We start from the raw sequence: 21,960 nt of genomic DNA, 5'->3' as shown, positions 1-21,960 counted from the left end.
TAGTAAACTAAATGTAAAAACATTGAATAACACTGAGAAAATCTTGAACAACAGAGAAAACTTAACACTGCAAGAGTCTGCGCTATAGCCTTACAAACCGCTCGCTAAAAACACTTTTTTTAATGAGTTTTAAGCACAGGGAAATAAATTAAAATTTGAAAAATCCTTAATTTATACAAAAACTAACCGTAAACAACCAAGAAAACTAACCTTGCAGGAGTCGAGTTCTGGCATGAAGGAAGTGAGTCCCTCTGGGCAATGCACGTCTGACCGAGAACAATGTACTGTACAGGGAGAGACTGAACACGTGCGGAAATCATCAGCGCGTATGAACCAGAAGGGAAACTGGCTAGTTCGTCACCCGAGTGTGTGGTCGTGAACAGATGCAAAAGTTTGGCGAACTTTTTGGTCATAACCCGATTTGTACGTGTTCAGAGACGTTCGTGACCCAAGGTTCCACTGTATTTCCTCTTTTCTGTGACAACTGTCTTTTGTGCTGTAGCATTTCATGGCTGCCATTCCTCAGTATTGATGCATGCCAAGATGTGGTCACTTTTCCTGAACAATAAAACTCTTCTTCCGAAAGCATGAACCGAGGATGGCTTACTGTGCATCAGTGATGGGTTTTACTTTAATGTGCACTTTAGGTTAATTGGCGACACTTAAGTGGCCCAGTGTGAGCGAGTGTATGTGTCCTCTGTGATGGCCTGCTATCCTGTCCAGGGCTGGTTTCCATGTTGAGTTCAGTGCTGTGTGAAAGGCGATGCATCCCTGCAGTCCCTGAATGGATTACTGATGGAAGTGTAGGATTTTCTAAATCTTGTATCAGTTTGACGTGTCCTTCCTTGGAAGAAACTATTCAATTCTTATGAGTGTGAATAAAATGGAAGATTCAAAGAAGAAAAAATGGTAATCCCAAAAAAGAAAACTGAAAAAGAACAAATGTGATGCTTCACAAGAATTCTCTGAGGTTTCTGTTGAAAAAGTCACGTGCCACCTCCTGAACGAGCTTTTGAAGTGTGAATTTCCCGACTGACATTTCATTTAGGATTGATTTTCATTGGATCCACTGCACTGATGTCTGCTCTCCAGGCAGAACTTTTAGGTTTCATCAAATGACCTGGATTTGACCAGGATAGAGGGACCTTATTGTGCTCAAGGAATCTGGGACACCTACAGTATCTTTATGAACCTTGACTTTCAATGGTGATATTCATAAAAATAAGGGCAGAAACTGACTGCTGTGATGGACGACCGGCTACAGACTCCGGTCGCCACCCCCAGGCCGCTAGGAGGAGCCCTCCGGACAGCATGATGGTGCCCCGAGTTCCAGCAGGGCCGCATGGACTTTTTTTTTTTATATACACAACCCTGCTGGATACCTTGGGGGCCACTGGGAGTCACTGTAGGGGGGCTAGTGAGTTCTTGTGTGCCCTATAACCCGGGAGTGCATCATCATCACGTGACCGGAAGGAACAACGTGCTCCCGGGGTAAAGAAAAGGACTGTTTACCCTGACCCGGAAGGAAATGGACTTGTGGGTTTGGCCAGGAACCACTTCCGGGTCAGGGGATATAAAAGGACTGTGGGAAGCCCAGTACACTGAGCTGAGCTGGGAGGTAGGAGGGCAAAGTGTCTGGGAGAGGAGGATTGGTTATTGTAGAGAGGTACTGTTTATGAATAGTGTGGTGTGGAGAGTGCTTTGTGCATGGTATAATTATAAAATAAAGAATATTTATACTTTCATCCGGTGTTCAGAGTGGTACCTGAGGGTTCAAGAGGTGGACAAAGGGCTTATCTTTTACACTGCCATACGACAGACTGGACCACACAATGGCAAGAAACAACCAACAGTTGCTGTCACTGAAATGGCTAAAATGTTAGCACAGAGAAAGGAAGCTCCTGCTTGTGCACCTCCTGCACCGTGTGGTGAAGTACCACCCAGACAGGTCCCTTTAGTCGCAGGTGCCCCATTGGCTTTATTAAAGCCTTTAATTGCGCTGCAGGGGATGTATAAGAGAACCCTCACAATAAGTTAGATTATCTAATTCAATTTACAGGAGATCCTGCCCAGGAATTGGTTAAGGGCTGTGCGCTGCTGCCATCAAGTCAAGGCTACGCAAAACCCAGAAAGCGACTTGAAAGTTTCTATGGCGGTCAAACATTCATAGCTGATGCTTACTTGGAAAAAGTATTGAAATGGCCTCAAATAAAGCAAAATGACGATGTAGCCCTGAGAGACTATGTGACCTTTCTTAACACCTGCATGAACGCCATGGCCGAAATAGGGAGCCGTGAACCATTCAACAGCAATCAACACATTCGTACCATAATCTCAAAGCTCCCATACTCTTTACAAGATAAGTGGCGAAACGCAGCTTATGAACTTGAAGAAAGAAAAGACAGACATATTGACGATCTAACTTCCTTTTTACACACGACAGGCTAAGATGTTAATGCATCCCGTTTATGGAAAGGCTCCACAAGGTAGCACAAAGACTGACAAGTGTAGGTCTCCTCTGAAGTGAGGCCAGAGATCGGGAGGTACTTTCACTACAAGTGTGTCCGATGTGGCTGAAAATGGGATTCGAGAAACCTCGGTCAAAAAGACTGTTACTGCTGTCTGTGCATTTAAAAAGCCTTGTGTATTCTGCAATGGCCGGCATACTCTTGGCGGATGTAGTAAAGTGAAAGAGCTGCTTCATAAAGACAGAATTGACTTTTTGAAATCTAAAGGTTTATGTTTTTGCTGTCTCAAATAGGGGAAATTCTTGGTAAGAAGTGTAAAGAAAGAATGAAATGTCAGACATGTTTTTTTTGCGGCACCCAGATATCCTGCACATCAAAAAAGAGGGTGGAACAACATCTAAAGTTATAGCTAGTGTGGCAACATCAATTGAAGGGGAAACCAAGAAAGAGACTTGTGCCTTTACAGGGGCCGGTGAAGAATGTGCATTGAAAGTCTTTATGCAGAAGAGGACAAGTTCAAATCATACGCTCAGGTAATGGAACAAACTTTATTGGAGCAGAAAGAGAGCTACGTGAAGAAATTCAAAATTTTGACCAAGAAATGATGAAGAAAGAAATCAAATGGATTTTCAGTCCACCATTATTAGCCTCACATCAAGGTGGAGTATGAGAGAGACCAATCAGAAGCATAAGAAAGATTCTAAATTCAATACTTAACCAACAAACTCTCGACGAAGAAAGTCTCCAAACCGTGATGTGTGAAGTTGAATCAATCATCAATAACAGACCCCTCACAAAGACAGCAGACGAGCCAAATGATTTGGAGGCACTCACACCCAATCACTTGCTGTTACTGAAGACACAACCCAACATGCCTCCTGGACTCTTTTCTAAAAATGACCAGTACACTCAAAGATGCTGGAAGCACGTTCAACACAATGGGCTGATTTGGTTTGGAAAAGATGGTCCAAAGACATGCAGGTTAGGTGGATTGGTGATTCTAAATTGGCCCTAGTGTGTGCTTGGTGTGTGGGTGTGTGTCCTGCGGTGGGTTGGCACCCTGCCCGGGATTGGTTCCTGCCTTGTGCTCTGTGTTGGCTGGGATTGGCTCCAGCAGACCACCGTGACCTTGTGTTCGGATTCAGCGGGTTGGAAAATGGATGGATGGATGAAGATGGTCTAAAGAGTATGAGAGAGCGTTAGAAATGACTAGCACCAAGAAGAAATTTTGAACCAGGGGACATTGTTCTAATTGTAGATGACCCGCATTTCCTGGGTGATGGGGTGAATCATCAAGATAATGCCAGATGCCAAAGGTGCAGTCAGAAGAGTTTGTGTGCAGACCTGTGAATAAACTGTGCCTGCTTCAAGAAACAGCCAATGTTTGAAATAAGACATTTTTAAATGGTTGTTTGCAGTGTTATTGCTAGTGATTTGAAAACAACAGTTAATGTAAAATATAGTTTGTGGCTCTTAATGAAGTAAAATATAGTAATTGTTTCTGCCCCTGCATAAACAATTAGGGGCCGCAAATGTATGAGCCAATCTTAGAAAGTTAATTCTTTAAGTTAAACTCCTATTAGTGTTTGCTTAATTTGAATAGAATACAATTTTCTTTCATTGCCATAGACAATGGTATAGCATTTTACTCCCTGTAAGTTAAAAAGAGATAAAATGTTCTTGATATAACTAAGAATGGGAATGTCGGTGTTCCATATACTTTCAAACGCATTAAACCAAGAAGATTTTGTAGCTTGAACTGAAAATGAGAATTTGGAGGGAAACTTAACATAACAGCAGTGATTTGGATGTTTGCCTCCTCATCTAGAATTGGTTTTCTGTGCAGCCCTGAACTGGGTATTTTTGGGATTGAGAAAAATGTACATAGAGTAGATGGGACTAAAAAACTGATTTGAGGCCCTGGAGTATGCTGGCACCTCATCAATTATAGGTCACTTTGTCCCAGGGGTTGCTGGGAACACTCAGACCCCACCTGACTCTCAACTGGATTGCAGAGTTTCATTGAAGTACTGTATGTAGGGATACAGAGAAATATTTTGAGGCCTAGTTCAGATCTGGTTCTTGACCTGTGCTTGACACTGCCAGGCCGCACACAAGTTTAAACTGGGATAAATATTTGGATTGTTTGGATGAGAAAAAGATGAATGAATGGCACTGGCATTCCTAGGTGGCTACGTGTCAAAAATGGATAACCTTTCTGTTTCCTCTGCTCTGTCATGTCAGGGCACTTTTACATCCACTCAATCTTTTTCATTCCAGTCTGATAAAGCAAAACATATAATACAGATGTAAGACAAATATTATTTTTTTCTTTAATTTGTTTTTTATTATTAAATCTCCCTCAGATTATGGGTTACTGCATGTGATGTTTCAAAAAAAACCACCAGATGGCACTCATCTTCAAGGCAGACAGCAGAGGAAAACTCGGCCTAATTCAGCAGAAGCAGTGCTCTGCAAAACACTTCTAGGTGCTTCATTATAATAATAATTAAAAAAAATCACAAAAAAACTGTGAAAGTAAAAAAAAACATTCTGTAAATTCAATAATCCTGGGAAAAATAGTGAAACCGTTAAATAATCTTTTAAACCTTCAATATAAAAGGGACTGGCTCTAGCAGACCCCCGTGACCCTGTGTTAGGGTATAGCGGGTTGGATAATAGATGGATGAATATAAAAGAGAGATAAAAATAGAAAATAACAAAAAAAAACTGTTTTTGAAGATAAAATGCATAACTCATAGATGTGAGTGAGGCAAGAGCATGGAAGCAAAGAAATGGCTCAGCTGGACTGTTAGGAGTAAGGAACTGTATTTTATAAATTGAGCCACTATACTTCATTTAGATCTTGTAAGACAATAGACAAGACAGCATGAAGGTTTGGAGCACATGAAGGCAAACCCAGCGTAACTGAAATGAAAATAAACACATTAAACACTGAGAAAAAAACAAAAAATCATCTTCTCAGATGTGAGTCTAAATCTTGACTGCTCCAAGGTGTCAGAACTTCTGGCTTTGAGGACTTCTAGTAGGAAGAAGGGGAGTCCAGGCTGACGGACAGCGGAAGTGATGTCAGTGGTGGTAAAGCCGTCAGTCTTCTGGTCTGCAGAGGAAGGAAGAGAAGGGACATTAGTACACAGCGCCATGCCCTGGAGCAGAAGGGTATTACCATTACTAGAGCCTATAAGCTGTCCTCTATGTGCACATGCATGACAATCTGTACTTCTAGGTAGTGTTTTCAGTCAGTCAGTCAGTCAGTCATTATCCTACCCGCTATATCCTAACACAGGGTCACGGGGTCTTCTGGAGCCAATCCCAGCCAACACAGGGTTGCCAACCCACTGCAGGGGACACACACACACACACACACACCAAGTACACACTAGGGACAATTTTGGATCGCCAATGCACCTAACCTGCATGTCTTTGGACTGTGGGAGAAAACCCACGTAGACACGGTGAGAACATACAAACTCCACGCAGGGAGGACCCAGGAAGCGAACCTGGGTCTCCTAACTGCGAGGCAGCAGTGCTACCACTGCACCACTGTACCACCCAGGTAGTTTTTTCCCTTATTTAAATATTATTAAATATTTATTAAATTTATAAACTGAGGTTCTCCTCATTGATACAAAATCAACATTATCCAAAACTGATAATGTTTCCTTTGTTATTGATAATTCCTCTGTCTCCCCTTCCCCACAGGTTAAGAGTCTGGGTTCAGTCCCACATCAATAACATCTCCCAGTCTGCATATTTCCACTTGCGTAACATTAATCGTATTCGCCCCTCCCTCACTCCCCACACCACTGCTATCCTTGTTCATAGCCTTGTCTCTTCTCGTCTGGATTACTGCAATTCCCTTTCCTTTGGTCTTTCTCGCAAATCTCTTTATAAGCTTCAACTGGTCCAGAATTCAGCTGCCCGCATTATTACTAGAACCCCCTCTATTCACCATATCACTCCCGTTTTGCAGCAGCTTCATTGGCTTCCAGTTAAGTTCCGCATTCAACTCAAAATTCTTCTGTTAACTTTTAAGGCTCTCCACAACCTTGCACCTCCATATCTGTCTGACCTCCTCCATGTTGCCATTCCCTCCCGTACCCTTAGATCCTCTTCCTCCATCCACTTGACTGTCCCCTTCGTCTGTCTTACCAGTATGGGGAGCACAGCATTCAGTTGCTCTGCTCCCCAGCTCTGGAACTCACTAACCATCTGAGCTTAGAAATATTGAATCATTTTCACTTTTCAAATCTAAACTTAAAACTCATTTGTTTAAGCCTGTTTTTTCTCTTTGACTACAATTGTTCTGTCTGATTTAAAATTTTGTATTTTAGTTTTTGTAATTTTGTTCGGTGTCCTTGAGTGTTTAGAAAGGGGCCTAGGAATAAATAAAATGTATTATTATTATTATTATTATTTGGTGCCTTGTTGGTGACTTTCTCTGAGATGCCCAGTATGTATCATTGTGTTTAATGTACATAATTTAATGGAAAATTAAGAAAGAGCTATAATAGTATTCATTTTACTAAAAAATGCCCATAGGAGTGTTGAAAGAAAATCACCAGTTTTCTGGTTTAAGTGTTGCTTGCTACCATTTTGCGGTGTGGTGTGAACATTGAGACTTGAAGAGCTGATAACAGTGATGTTAGTTTGGCTCTCATACTGTAAATACTGTACACTTCATTGTCACTTCACAAAGGATGACATTTGATCAATTCAAAATATAGAACTAGTTTAAAGTTTTATGTTGTGAGGAGCAGTAAGTCAGCCTTAGTTGGCGTGCCAGGCCTTTACAAGGCATAATAATACACACACACTCGCACTCGCAGGGGCCAGTTTTAAGTTGCTCACTAACTAGTGATGAGTGGTGGAGTTCAGCAATGTGTTTATCTCAGCAAATTTACAGGGTTCTCAAATGAAAACAATTTCCCTGTGAAACTGGTTTAGGTGAACTTTGTTTTTCCCAGCATCCCATGATGCTTTGTGAGACCAGCGTGACATCATACGGCTATGGCGGCCAGTGTTGAATGGGATGGCCCTCTTTGCAAGTATGTAATGCTTATCCCTTGCGTTTCAGGCTCAGACCTCAGTTACAGAACAGAGAGCAGAGGCACCCACAGAGGCGGCCAGGGTGCAGCTCTTCCTCTTACCCACCCTCTTCTACCCCTCCTGCTGGCGTACGGCACTGGTCCTCGATCACCCAGATACTGGAGCCTAAGAGGCCTCACCCTGCACAGCCACCCAGAATCCAGCATCTAATTCAATCCTAGCAAAGATCTCTTGCCTAGCAAACTCCTACCTTGTTGTCTGGTGGACACAGCCACCTTCCACCAGCTATTGAGATGCTGGCAGATTCCCAGCCGCCATTGCTTGCAATTCTGTGGACAGACCAACATTCACAAAATGAATGAGTCCTGGATTAGCAGAGATTTCCATTCCATTTCTGCTGATTCTACAGTAGGGAGTAGACGGGTCCCTTCTCTGTCCCTCTCTATTGTTGTCCCTCTGGTTTTATGTAACACTTTGGTGCTCTGAGCTTGTGGCAGCCGAGCCTCATTGAATTCACTCTTTCTGCTCCTGTTGCTGCTGTCTGAAAGACATTTTACTGTTCTGACGTTGAATTCTGTTAATTGTCACTTATCAGGGTCAGAGTTGCATAAATAAAAACTAAAAACAGATCTTTAAAGAAAACCCAATTTAATCTTGAACTTTGGCTTTTGTTTTGAGAGGCTCTAACTTAATTACATTTTTAAAGGAGTTAACCTAACTTTGTGTCTTCCTGAATTTAAAAGAATTGAATGGCATCCTACAGAGAGCCGCATGATACGTGAGACAACCATCTCAGACGGGTTAAACTAACTGCTTCATGCAAACGGTCCCTTATAAAGGTGTCTGTTACCATGAGATAGGAGACTTGTGCATCGCCACAGCTGATCCAGCAATTCTCTGTGAAAATGTGTAAGCATCCGTAACTAAACCGACACTAGAAAATGACAACACTGCCCAATACGTGACATCATTTGATCACGGGATGCACGGTGGTGAACTAGTTGGCACTGCTGCCTCATGTTTTTGGCCCCAATAATAATGACAGATGCGTCCATAGCCCTCAGGCACATTTAAAAGATTATTACACCATTATCATCCACTCCAAACTAATTTGGTTTCTCCTTCCCCTTTGACTTCAATGTGTTTTACTGGAATTTGTGTGTTTAAAACAAACTCAAGGCAATTGAATTCAGCGGGTTCGCTCATCGCTATAATTAACCTAACATACGTCTTGGGATGCAGGAAGAGACTGGCTTATCCAAGCACTTCAGGTTCCACTGCCTGTTTATTGTTATTTTATTTAACTTTATTGTAAATTATATATATTTTGTTTTATTTAGTATTTTTCCAAATTGCAGCAAAATACAAACTCATTTAAAGAAACAGCATTTTGTTCATAATTCTGTAAACACTTGCATGGACAGTCACCTCAAAGCTTCTCTTCCTTGTTCAGCTGCTCTTCTCCTTCATTGACTAAGTGCAGGGGTGGGCAATGTTGGTCCTGGAGAGCCGCAGTGGCCTCAGGTTTTCATTCCAACCCAACTGCTTAGTTAGAAACCAATCCTTGCCAATCTCAGACCTTATTTAATTTTATGGCTTGTTAGTCTGCGCAATGTAAGGCTCTTATATCGTAGATTTTTTCCTTTCCAAGGATATCATCCAAATGATTTGAAGCCTAAAATGGGTAATTTTCAGTCTATCACATTTTTCTATTAATTGTTTTATTAAATCAAACCGTACATGATGAACATACACAGATGTAAATCGAAACAAGCTAGCTGGTGAACTGCTGGCTGCTTTCTCTTTTACATCTTATTGCTAATAAAACACTGCATGCAGCAGTTTAAGGTTGAAATAAGCAGTTAAGGGTGGGGAACCTAAACAAGCGAGACCACTAAAATGAAGCATCAAAATGTCACTTGAGCAATATGTGCGTCATTAGCAATAATTGACTTCTCATTAAGAAACTGGGCTGGAACAAAAACCTGCAGTCACTGCGGCTCTCCAGGACCAACATTGCCCACCCCTAATTTAGTGCATTGCATGCAGGCATCCTTATGGGTTAGGCGAGAGCTGGTAGTTACATGGGCCCAAGTGTGGAGAACAGGGTTGGTGAGAGCAGGCCTCTCTTTGAACAAACACACAGTTGCAGAGCAGTGTGTGCCACACATGCAATATGAGGAGTGGCCTTACTGTGTAGGGTAAGAAGAAGGATGGTCAATAGCTTTCTTAATGGAGACCCAGGGCACAGGGGCCCATGATGTTTCTGATGCCTATGTATGTTTCTGTTTTGCTATCACAACAGGGGCTCCAGCACACTACTTTTCCCAGGGGGCCTATGATGTTGTTAAGACGGCCCTGCCAGTATTTACAGCTTGCACATCTTTCTATATCCCATGTCACATGTGACATGTAGCAGTGATGGTGGCCAACCCAATGTTTCTTAAACATTACAACAGAAGTGGATACAACCCTTATGGCCTAATCAGACTCCATCAATGACTGATGTACAGGACAGAAATATGTGAAATGTCCAAATTAAGTCTTCAGAGTGATGAAGCACGATGTGAGTCCAGCTCCCTGAGGCTATGGTGTTTTTACTGCAGTTTTCCTGTTGTACATGATGCCGGTCCCATCATGATAATAACACAACTGTGGTTTTCATGCTTGCTCATACTGGAGGCACTTCTGTGTGTTGTATGTATTCACAGGCCTGTGCCATCACGGTGTTTATCGATTTTTCCGTCTTCATTTGACAGCCAGATGCTGTTTTTGTGATGTGGACCGTGCTACTGTATTTACTATTGATCTCCGCTATTTTCTGTGTCATTTGAATTCTGTTTTTGAGCATGTCTTCTGTTTTTGTGTTTTCCTGCTGCTCATTTTCTTGTGCTTGTATGTTTGTTGTTAGTTTCTGGTTTTTCGGCACTGTGGTGTTTTAGTTGGAATGACTAGTAGCAATAAAATGTGCTGTCATTTCAACATGGTGTGACTGAAATGAATGCAGATACCTTTAAATGAACGTCTGTAATGTGCACTTTAACCAGATCTGAATTTTTGATTTGTAATATTCAACTTTGGAGCAGAAGGGTAAATCAAAGGAAAACGTGTCCCAAACATTATGGACGGCACTATATTTGCTCTAAGGTAAGCCTTTATGGGTTCTACAGTTTCTTGCTTGCTTGAGTACGAGGGTTTCATAGCACTGCACCTCATGCTGCTTTTTCTATATACATAAAATCAGCATATGGTCCAGCACTATCAAAACATATCAAACCATAAATGATCTTGATAAGAATATAAACAACCAGATGCTTAAGTTTGCAGATAAAACTAAATGTAAAGGTGATTCATGGAGAATCAGCTGAGCCATTACAGAGGGACTTGGGCAGATTTGTGGGAGATTAAATTTTTATGTAAATAAATATAAAGTGGTACACCTATGAAGTGAAAAATGTTAAATGCGAATACACAATGGGAGGTCTGAAGCCTTGAACATACCCTTTATGAAGTGGTAGTGGAAATGATTACCGTATATACTCATGTATAAGCCGGGCCTTGAAATCCGAAAAATCGATCATAAAATCAGACCCCGACTTATACACCTGTTCAGAAATGCGACACTTACTTTACTTTACTTTACTTACTTACTTACTCTAATCTCACATCACTTTCTCAGACACATCGAATTTTGTTGCAGCAACGCAGTTACCAATTTCTTTCACTACTTCAACGTTTTTAATTTAAAACCAGCTTCATTTTTTCTTCTGATTGAATGCTCCATCGTAGATAAGGGATGCTGTTACAATAAAGGTGTATGAGATACAAAAAACAAATAGGTGCAAACATCGTTTCAGAATAGTTCAGGTATTACCGTGTGGTCACGTAGGTGCAAAACAGAGAGAGCGAGAGGTTAGGAGCGCACGCTGATACAGCGCATTGCCATACCCACATAGAAAAAAAAGGCAGTGTGCGCCGTGGTTACTCTCTCAGGTGGGCATTAGCATGTCATAATCCCTTGTACCAATAGCGTGAGTTTTCCACATTCAACTTATACGACCGACATTATAAAAAAGCAGAAATTTTACGGTAAAATCAAGTCCCGACTTATCCACAGGAGAACTCATCCGCAAGTATATAAGGTAACTAGGTTAATATAATGTTTAGGTAAGTAGCCTGATGTATAGAATACAAGTCAGTTGAAGTTATAATTAAGTTATATAACACATTTGGGAGGCTTAAAAAGAAATAGCAGCGCTAGAGAAGGTCCAGAGAAGACTGCAAAGTGCGAGTTCTGAGGAAAGATCAATGGAGCTGAGCCTTTACAGTTTAAGCAAAGTCAGATTAAGAGGTGGCACAAGTGAAGCGTTGGAAATTATGAAGGAAGTTTCTACAGAAGATCCAAAGCTGTCATGTTTATTTTAAAATTAGTTCTAAAACAAGAAAACGGGGACACTCATTGAAACTTCTGGAAGGTAAATTTCACACAAATGTGAAAATGTTTTTCTTCATACAGAGAACCATTCTAGTTTTCTGTAGTGCATATAACTGGTAAAATACTGGTAAACAGATGTTATGAAAGTTCCCAGTCTTATACAAATCATCCTAAAAGTACTAATTGAGCTTACTACAAGGTTTTGAGGTCATTAGGCAGAGCCCACTTGCACCCACAACTGGTTGAAAGGAGCCTGATCAGGAAAGAAGAAAAACGAGATGATGATCGCTGTTAATGAGGACAGTGAGGAGGTATTCGTGAAGAGTAGGGGACATGTGGTGTCAGGGCTGTTGAACAATTTGAAAGAAGTAGTGCCGATGGTGGGCACAGAGTTTCTGGGGAGCAGCAGGTTCAAGTCTGTAGAGCAAACAAAGGAAAGCAGATGAATACGGAAAGTGGATGCTGGGACTTTACATAAAGACAGGAGGATCCGACACGTGGTGGCATCCAGTGTGAGGGCAAAGCACTGGGAGAGCTGCAGATGCAGAGTGAAGCGGCAGTTCTGGAACCTCAGCAATCACCACAACCAGTGCAGTGTGTATGTGGCTACAGCAAGCAGCACCAGTGGAGCAGTTCAGGTGTGTGATGACCAATGGAGACGGCAGATGGGAGATGTTGCGGGCTGAGCTAAAGGGACCTGGAATGACACCTTGGTAATGGAAAACACATTTTATTGTTGTGTGTCCACATTCATCATATTTCACCTTGGTTTCATGATTACCAATGTCCTGGGTTCAAGAGGAGTATGATGGCTGTGGGCAATCAGGATCTCACAGCGTAACATATTGTGCTATATGAGGCCAATGTACAATGACATCCTAAAAGAAGGAAGTTTTACAAACCTATTGTTGCGTGTGTTGTTGAACAAAGTTCAAATTTCTGATTGTCTTTTTAAATATTATGGTATCAAGGACTTAATACATCTACGAACATAAAGCCAAGCCACAATCTTAACAACTGCGCCCTATTTAAGTGAAACCTATTTCTGAGAATACAAAAAACTGTGAATATTAGTTATGTTTTGTAAAATGCTTTCAAATTTGTGCATCCAGTGAAAGAAGCTTCAGCATGTGAACATTGTGGCAATCAAAGTTCTTATTGCTAAGACACAAGAAAATAATCTAAATACCTGCACATAATTCCAATGCAAATTTTTTTTGCAGAGGTTAGAAGACACAGTGCTTGAGCACAGTCAAAATGCTATGCTTAAATTTTGGTTCATCTCTTCTTCTGGGCCCTGAGTGCTGAGAGATCAGTTTAGCCTAGCAGGTTGGCACATTCAGAGGCAAGGAGCACATGACATTGGTGGGAGTGTCAGGGCAGAGGCCAGACCAATAACTGATTGTGGGGTCTTTTTAGATTGCACATGTCAACAAAAAACATTTTAGTCTTACTTCATTTAAGTAGAGTTTCAAACATGCATTGAAAGTCAAGTGTTTAGCTTAATTAAAACTTAGTAGATGTTTTGATCTTCAAAATAAGCCAAGTTTGCATTTCTCACTTTGGCCAAAAATTGGAAGGAAAAACGTTTTAGTCATTACCTGTTTCAAAGATGCCTTTCTGGATGCTTTTCACGGGTGTATTGTGCAGATTCGTTGCTTTAGCTGATTTTTTTGGCTGAGGCTTGATTGTATCATGGAATCATTTTAAATGCTGTTTAGCGTATGCTTGTATTCTGCACAGTCAATTACCAGGTGTGAGGTTGTCTTCTCCCATGCCTCTGTCAAGTTGGATTGCTCACCTCAGTTGCTTTCATTCCCTGTAGGCCTATCCTCACCAAGTCTGAGCAACATCTGATGTGCGAGGAGCATGAAGATGAAAAAATCAACATCTACTGCCTGACCTGTGAGGTTCCCACATGTTCCATGTGCAAAGTGTTTGGGGCTCACAAGGACTGCGAGGTTGCTCCCCTACAAAACATATACAAGCGACAAAAGGTATGAGTCCTTCTGACTGGTTGGAAGTCTAATAAGCCCTTTCACCTTTAGCATGAGTAATTTCCTTTGCTCCCCGGAAAACTTTCATAACATTCCAATACACAAATGAGCAATTCTGAACAAAAAATGAATGGGTAATACGAAAGGAGCTATTCTCAACATTGTTTAACTGTGCTGATTTTCTGTATTGTTAAAACATTGTGTTTCACGTTCATGACCAAGGTATAATAAAGCTCTTTCTTAATGTTATATTTTTACTGACCAGGTTTAACTTATCAGTGCTAAAACCTGGTCCCTGAGGAATATAAAAAATTACATATCAGCCATACTTACTTTATTGATAATTGATAATGCAGTGAACGGCAAAAGAAGATACCTGAATGATGCTTTTAAGGCAACATCTTTATATTTAAGACACATCTTTATCTTTGTTTCCCCTGTGAGGGACATCTGGAGCTGTGATGCGAGCCTTGGCTAAATTTCCAGCTGAAGGAATTTTGCTTTACTTACTGCCATGCTTAAGAACCTACTGATATCTGCTACACAAATCAACATTAATTGGATTTCTACATTTGCATTCAGTTTGTTGTCCTTGTTCTGTATTAATTGTACCAAATTCACAATTGAATTGTGCTGTGGAACAGGATAGGAATACATTTTTATGGTCAATTGCAAAGGGATAAACATAGACCTCCATTTCACTCACAGGTTCCTGTTCCACGCTTTAAAGTCTTCATTGTACTTCAGGATAATGTGACGCCATCTTTCAGAAGTTTGAAGCCCAACCGAAAGAAGATTGTGCAAAATTAAAATGACCTTAAGAATATAACAGTAAATCAAACAAGGAACACTGAAAAGAAAGAAATGGAGGGTTCTGGCCAAGTGAAACCCTGGACCTAAATTCAAATGAGTTACTGTGGGGGAATTAGAAAAGGTCTGTGCATGCAAGACGCCCCTAAAACATTGCACAGCTGAAATGATTTGGCTTGGATGAGGGGGACAATCTTTTTCCTAGTCAATGTCAGAGAAAGCAGACAGTTCTCAGAGATGCTTACTTGAGGCTGTTTCTGCCAGAGGGGCAATACCAACCATCACAGAGGCACCTACTTTTTCCACAGATATAAGTGGCATATCTGTTCATTTTTTATGTATTGTATTATTACAAAGTCAAATTTTCATTTTTTTTAAATTACATTATGGCAATCTAATGGTACTGTTTAAATGGAGGCCAAATCTTGATATGGCCACATACAGTTGTGCTCATAAGTTGACATACCCTGGCAGAATTTGTGAAACTTTGGCCATTATTTGGAAAATATAAGTAATTATGCACAACAACAAACACTAATCCTACCTCTTTGGGGAAGCTGGTCTCTGCGTCTCAGTACCCGATTGGATTTTTCATGCGTTATATTTTAGGTCTTACCTCATTTACCGAAATCCGATTGGATCGGCCACGCGATATTTTATAGGTCCCGCCCTCTCTGTCTTGTGTGACACGTCAGGCGGCCTTTGAAACATCGCACCATGCCCCGCGCATGCGCACTTCACCAGAAGACACACACACACGGGCACATGGACGCACACATTTTATTAAAGAGGATAATTGTGTGTGCCCTTTTTAAATTATAATAATAACAGAAATCACCCAAATGGGCCTGATCAAAAGTTTACATACCCTATAATCTTGGGTCTGATAACATAAACACAAGTTGACACACACAGGTTCAAATTAAAGGTAATTAAAGGAGAGTGTCCACTCCTGTGACCTCTTGGATTGTAATCAAGGTCTCTGTATAAATAGTCAATTTAAATTCATGCAGAGCTGCACTGACTTTGCTGGATACCAAGCCACGGGGAAAATGAAAGAACTGTCAAAGGACCTGCGAAAAAAGGGTGTTCATTTGTATAATTCAGGAAAAGGATATAAAAAGATATACAGAGATCTGAAAATGCCTGTCAGTAGTGTTCAGACTCTGATAAAAAGTGGAAAGTTAGGGGTTCTGTTGTTAGCCAGGCCACGGTCAGGTAGACCAACTGAGATTTCAGACACAGTTGCCAGGATAATTTGTTGAGATGCCAAGAAAAACCCACAAGTCACTTCAGCTGAGATACAGGCTTCTCTGAAAACAAGTGGTTACTGTTTCAAGATGTACAATAAGAAGATACTTGAACAGAAATGGGCTGCACGGTCAAGTTGCAAGAAAAAAAGCCTTTACTGTGCAAATACCATAACACAGGTCGCTTACAATCAGTGCAGGATTTACGTATAAGCTACACAAGCTATAGCTTAGGGCCCCCACCTTCTTGGGGGCCCCCAAAACAAATTGTCCGAGTGAGCAATTGTCATATATACTTAAATATACTACAGCATTATTTGTCCCAATCAGGCCCGGCCTTAGGCATAGGCGAAGTAGGCGACCGCCTAGGGCCCCGGATCGACTCCTTGGTCTAATTTTCACGCATTTCACAGAGCTTCCAGGGGGGCCCTGGACCCCCCTTTCGCCTAGGGCCCCATAATACCTAAGACCGGGCCTGCTTACAATATGCCCAGCAGCATCTAGACAAGCCCAAAAAACATTTGGAACAAAGTCTTTTGGAGTGATGAGGCCAAAGTTGAACTTTATGGTCACAACCATAAACGCTATGTTTGGAGAGGACACAACAAGGCCCACGAGAAAAAGTACACCATCCCTACTGGGAAGCATGAAGGTGGGTCTCTGACGTTCTGGGGGTGTGTGAGGCTACAGCAGCACAGGTAACTTCGTGAAAATTGAACTCATTAGATTTGATCTTCCATCATGACAATGATCCAAAACACAAGGCCAAGTTGACCCTTCAGTGGGTACAGCAGAAAAAAGTGAGGGTGCTGGAGTGGCCATCACAGTCACCTGACGTCAATTTCATTGAGCAACTTTGTGGAGATCTCAAATGAGCAGTTCATGCAAGGCATTCCAAGAATTTATGGGACCTGGAGGCTTTTTACCAAGGAGAATGGGCAGCTCTACCACCTGAGGGACCATCTCAATGTTGTTTAATGGTTGTGCTAGTCTGTGATGTCTTTTAGTTTCATTTGGATTCCATTAAAAGAAAATGAAATGTCTTTTGCCTGATCAGTGATCTTTTCTTTAAAGTACGGTACACATCTTATAAATTCTGTCAGAGTATGTAAACTCATGAGCACAACTGTATGTTAAAAAAGAAAAAAAACATTTTGTTGTATATGCTTATTTTTTCATAACACTGTAAGTTTCAAAATGACAATTTATGGAAGAGGCACTAAAATTTGATAGACTGACAGCATGATGACATAGACTAGAGTAGACGTATTCTCGTGTGTATGGAATAAAGTGAAATGTCTTAATTGCATTTCTCACTCTCCAACACCATGATAAAATAGTCCTACATTATAATTCATAACTTCACATTATTTAGCTATGATGCACAGCTGGGCTTGTCTCCTAACCAATATTTCTTTACCACTTGTTCAGGTGTGGTAAAACCCCTGTGGTATCTTGGAATAACTGGAAAAAATATGTTGGGCCTACTGCCGTTCTTTGCGTCAAACCATAAAACTGATCATTCAGTGGCTGAGAGAGTCAGGTGCTTGGTGGGGTCTTATAATGGGTCAATTTAAGTCATTCCAAGCTTGCAGTGGTGTATTTGGCATATGATTTCAAAGTGTGCTCGTCCATGTATAGCTCAGATACAAGAATGATGAATTACTTCAACAGTGGCTAACCATCCCTTAACTGTGATTGCGAGCCTTGTTTGAACAAATCTGTATTGCAGGTTTGGGAATGATTTAGAGATTCCATCTTTATCTATAAGATTGATTACTAATAGTGATTCCATGAAAGTTAATGGTAGTAATTTAGGAAATTGAAGTTTTTTACAATGAACAAAATCCCTGTGGCAAATTGTAATCCTCACTTATTTTTACCCCACTCTGGAACCTGCCAATAAAAAAGAGCTCTACTCTTTGTTATTCTCCTTTAGATTTATGGGAGGTTCCTTTCATATAATGAATTATCAATAAGTGTTTTGCATTGGCTTTATTGTGAGTATTGCCTTTAGTTCTCTGTAAAAGATACAATAGGTGTTCAGTAAGACACAAATGTTACAAAGGCCACATTTGGTGATCCTGGAAGAAACCTGGAAAAGTAGCATGCTGGGATTACACCAGTTACAGCCAGCCATGTTAGTAGGGCCGGTGCCAGTGATGATCTGTTGGGGCTTCTGAAGTCCTGATGGGTTTGGTGATTTGTCAGTTAAAATGGAGTTCCTTTATCAGTCCCAATAAACAGTGAAGATATGAGTACTCACTGCTAAAATTTGGTATTGTAAAATCAATTCGATTTATAATTCATTATCCAATTAATAACTTATGTTACTTCAGTCTTCACTTAATTTAGCAGATCCGTAGATTCTCAGGACAGCATATTTAATAATGAAAATGCAAGATAAATATGCTACATCTACAAATACTGTAGTTAGGAAGCTCAGTTCGCCTACCACAGGAACAATACAAAGAAAATAAAATCCCCAGCAATGCACTTTTTCATATCACAGAAACACAAAAGTTGAGAAATTACCACACGTTTATAAACAAAGAAGGCTACTACTCTGTTTCCCGCCTGTAGCATTTCAATATGGAACAAAGTTGGAGTGAACAAGACAGATGAACGCTTGCGCTCTACTGACGTGTGACTTACGAGGTGTGATCAAAAAGTACGGTGAATGTTGATGCAGAGCACCATCCAACAATTCAATGCAGGTTCTGACATGTCCATCCTAGAGCCTAGTTTGTGACAAGTTTCAATTTGTTTGATACTGTCAGTCGTTTGTGAGCCACTGTTGAGTTGAAGCGTGTTTTTCAAGTTTGTTGTTAATAATGGATATCGAGCAACGCATGAACATGAAATTTTGTTTCAAATGGCAAAATGCTCAGGAAACCCATCAAATGTTAAAATCGGTTTATGGTGGCACTGCACTGACAATTAAGACTGTTTACAAGTGGCTTAATCGATTTCGTAATGGATCTGGTTCGGTTGAAGACAAGAAAAGATCAGTGACATCTTTCAACATCAATAACCGAGGAAAATGTTGAAACAGTTTCATTCTTCATCATGACAACGCTCCTTGTCACACATCCCTTCTAGCTGAATAAAAACATTACGCTGTGTCCGCATGCACTTTATTGACCATGAAAGGCAAACAATTTCAGTCCATTGAGGACATCCAGGCAGCCACGACAGCCCAACTAAAGACACTCTCGAAAGAAAACGTCCAGAACTGCTTTGCTAAGTAGCAGGAGCGTTGGGATAAGTGCATTCAAAGTGGAGGGCGACTAGTAGTCATAAATCTTTTACTGCAATAAACGTTTCTTTTTTAAAGCAATCATCGTATATTTTGATCACACCTCATAATTATCTGTGTAGTTACGTATCTGAGCACTAATGAAGTGCAAAACTGAGGGGACAGAATAATTCAGATCATTCAGCCATTTGGTCTCCCTCATGGCTCCGGACCCAAGCGTTCATTTCGGGGGCATGGTGAAGTGGTAGCTGGGGTCTATACAGAGACGAGAGACAGCAGCACTGAGTAGAGTTTGCACATTGTCTGCATTTTCTTTTGGTATTCTGGTTTAATACTACAGTACGTTTTAAGGGCAGGCAGGTTAGGCTGATGGCTGGCGACACATCGGCCTGTTATGAGTTTGTGTGTGTTCATCAGAGGGCCTTATAATGATGTGACTCCATGGTTTCCAGAATTGATGGGGCCTCTTAATGGTGTAAAACAGATTTGGAAAATAAACGAAAGAATGATTAATATGGCAATTCTTTTTCCAATCATTACCTTCCCTGTCAGTTTTCTTTGGATAAAAATATGGCCTTGTCACTTAACTCCGCATATCACACAAGTTCTGAAGGCCTGTCCCAAATTTGGGTGTATGGGTGTAAGTGAGGCGGTACAACAGCACCCAACTTTCTGCCCACTACAACACACAATATACAATGAAAATGGATTTCAGTCTTTTCCCTTACAAGAATTAAAAAGGCTACTAAATCTGTGGTTCTTAACATGCCTAGTATTTTTTTTTTTCAGGTTATTACTGCTAACCAGATTGGAGACAAATTAATTCACGTAGTTGTTTACGCACGGTTGCAGTAATCAGACTGAAAATTTTCCCCTACATTTATTTACAAGCGTAGAGTTCTATTTGGCAGTAGCTTATCATGAGACAGGTATAGGGGATCATCTATCTAGTGTGTATTAGCTTCTTCAAAAGTCCCATCCTACAGGAACAATAACATAACATTCATTTCAGTCTTCAACTTCCCCATAGAAATACTCCACTCCAAAATGATATTTTTTATATGTTACTTACTTCCTGCTAGTATTTTTCAGCCTTTCTGGTGTCACATCTCACTTTTTCCCATGTTAGTGTCTTCGCAGCCCACCAAGGGATGGGGTCCCCCTTTGATGAATTAATTGTGAACATCAGAGCATTGTCCCCTTTCTTAAATTGAATTTGAACATAAATGTCAGAGTGCAGGGAGAAGTGGGATTGTCAGAGCAACAACCAGGCATGATAAACTGCCTGCCCCACTCACGACCCACCATAACCCAGTACCATTACAAATATAGCAACTCAAGACCCAAAAGTGTGTCAAGAAATTTTTTTAATCTTATTTATGAATCGAGATAACAAACTTACTGATAGAATGGACATCTATGGAAATCAATGCTGGACCACAACAAACAATGTAAAGACGGAGAGGAACAAATCTCACATTACTCATTTCACTTAATCTGAATGGAAAGCCACCAAGTGTATTGTTCACAATGGACAAAATGTAGGCATTTTTTGTTAAAATATTTGTTTAATAAAATAATTCTGGAAAATCAGAGATGTGCATTCAAAGGAAATACATTCATGGGGAATTGAAGACCGTCTCTTCCCCTCATTCATTGGTCAAGAGTTCTGTCATTTTCGAGTGGAGTATTCCTTCATTCCAATTTAGGGTCACAGAAGTCTAAAGCCTTTTCAGGCAACATCAGGTGCAAGCAGGACCCAAACCTGGTGGAGTTGTAGGTTATACACACACATACACTCATGTAGGGCTAATTTAGAAGCAGCAGTTAACCTAAAATTTACATTTTTTTTAATTTATGGGGAGAACTGTAGTATCTAAAGAAGAAACCACTCAGACAAATGGAGGATATACAAACAGCACACAGACAATGAGCAGGTGTGGAATCTGAACCCAGGATACTGGATCTGTGAGGCAGCAGTGCTGACGACTGTCCCATGTGCTACCTTGAAAGAACCTTCTTTGTAATATTTTCTTGTTTCAAATGCTATGAAGACCATTTTTGTATTGTTTTGTTAATCCTTTGCATGATGTATATTTATTACGTACAGTATACTATTATATATATATATATTTATAGGCGGAGTGGTGGCTCTGATGCTAGGGATCTGCACTGGCAATCGGAAGGTTGCCGGATCAAATCCCATAAATGCTAATAGGGACTCTGCTCTGTTGGGCCCTTGAACAAGGCCCTTAACCTGCAATTGTTGAGCGCTTTGAGTGGTGAGAAAAAGAGCAATATAAATGCAAAGTATTATTATTATTATTATTTCATGCTATTCAGAATACATACCTATTGGGTTGAAAGTTTCTCCTTCCATCCTGTTATAATAAAAGCTTGGATGGGCGATTATTTGGGGAAAAAATAATCTGTTGTCAGGCAGACAGTGAAACTTGATCAGTGGTAAAATGTCACATACTGTACTGTTCACTGGGCTTACGCTGCCTGAGAAATGGTATTTTTGCTCATAACCACACCTAACAGCCACACTTTTCTTTCTTAACTAGAATCCGTGATGAAAGGACAATGGAATACAAAATTTTAATTCTGGATTAACATCTTAAAATAGAAATTGTCACCCTGGTGTTGGTTTGCACATTGAACAGACCTT

General features: G+C 40.7%; 1 protein-coding gene across 1 annotated transcript in view; it reads left to right on the top strand.

Moving 5' to 3' along the window:
• The window catches only part of trim54 (tripartite motif containing 54), a 123,932-nt gene that overhangs the window by 30,027 nt on the left and 71,945 nt on the right, over positions 1-21,960 (top strand). Inside the window, exon 3 of the mRNA XM_028796791.2 lies at positions 13,799-13,970. Coding sequence (XP_028652624.1) covers positions 13,799-13,970 — 172 coding nt within the window. The remainder of the gene's footprint in view (positions 1-13,798; positions 13,971-21,960) is intronic.

This window comes from Erpetoichthys calabaricus, chromosome 3 (genome assembly GCF_900747795.2).
Source record: "Erpetoichthys calabaricus chromosome 3, fErpCal1.3, whole genome shotgun sequence".
NCBI classification, from domain to species: Eukaryota; Metazoa; Chordata; class Cladistia; order Polypteriformes; family Polypteridae; genus Erpetoichthys; species Erpetoichthys calabaricus.
Note: the sequence above shows the minus strand (reverse complement) of the source record. Positions and strands in the feature narration are given on the sequence as shown.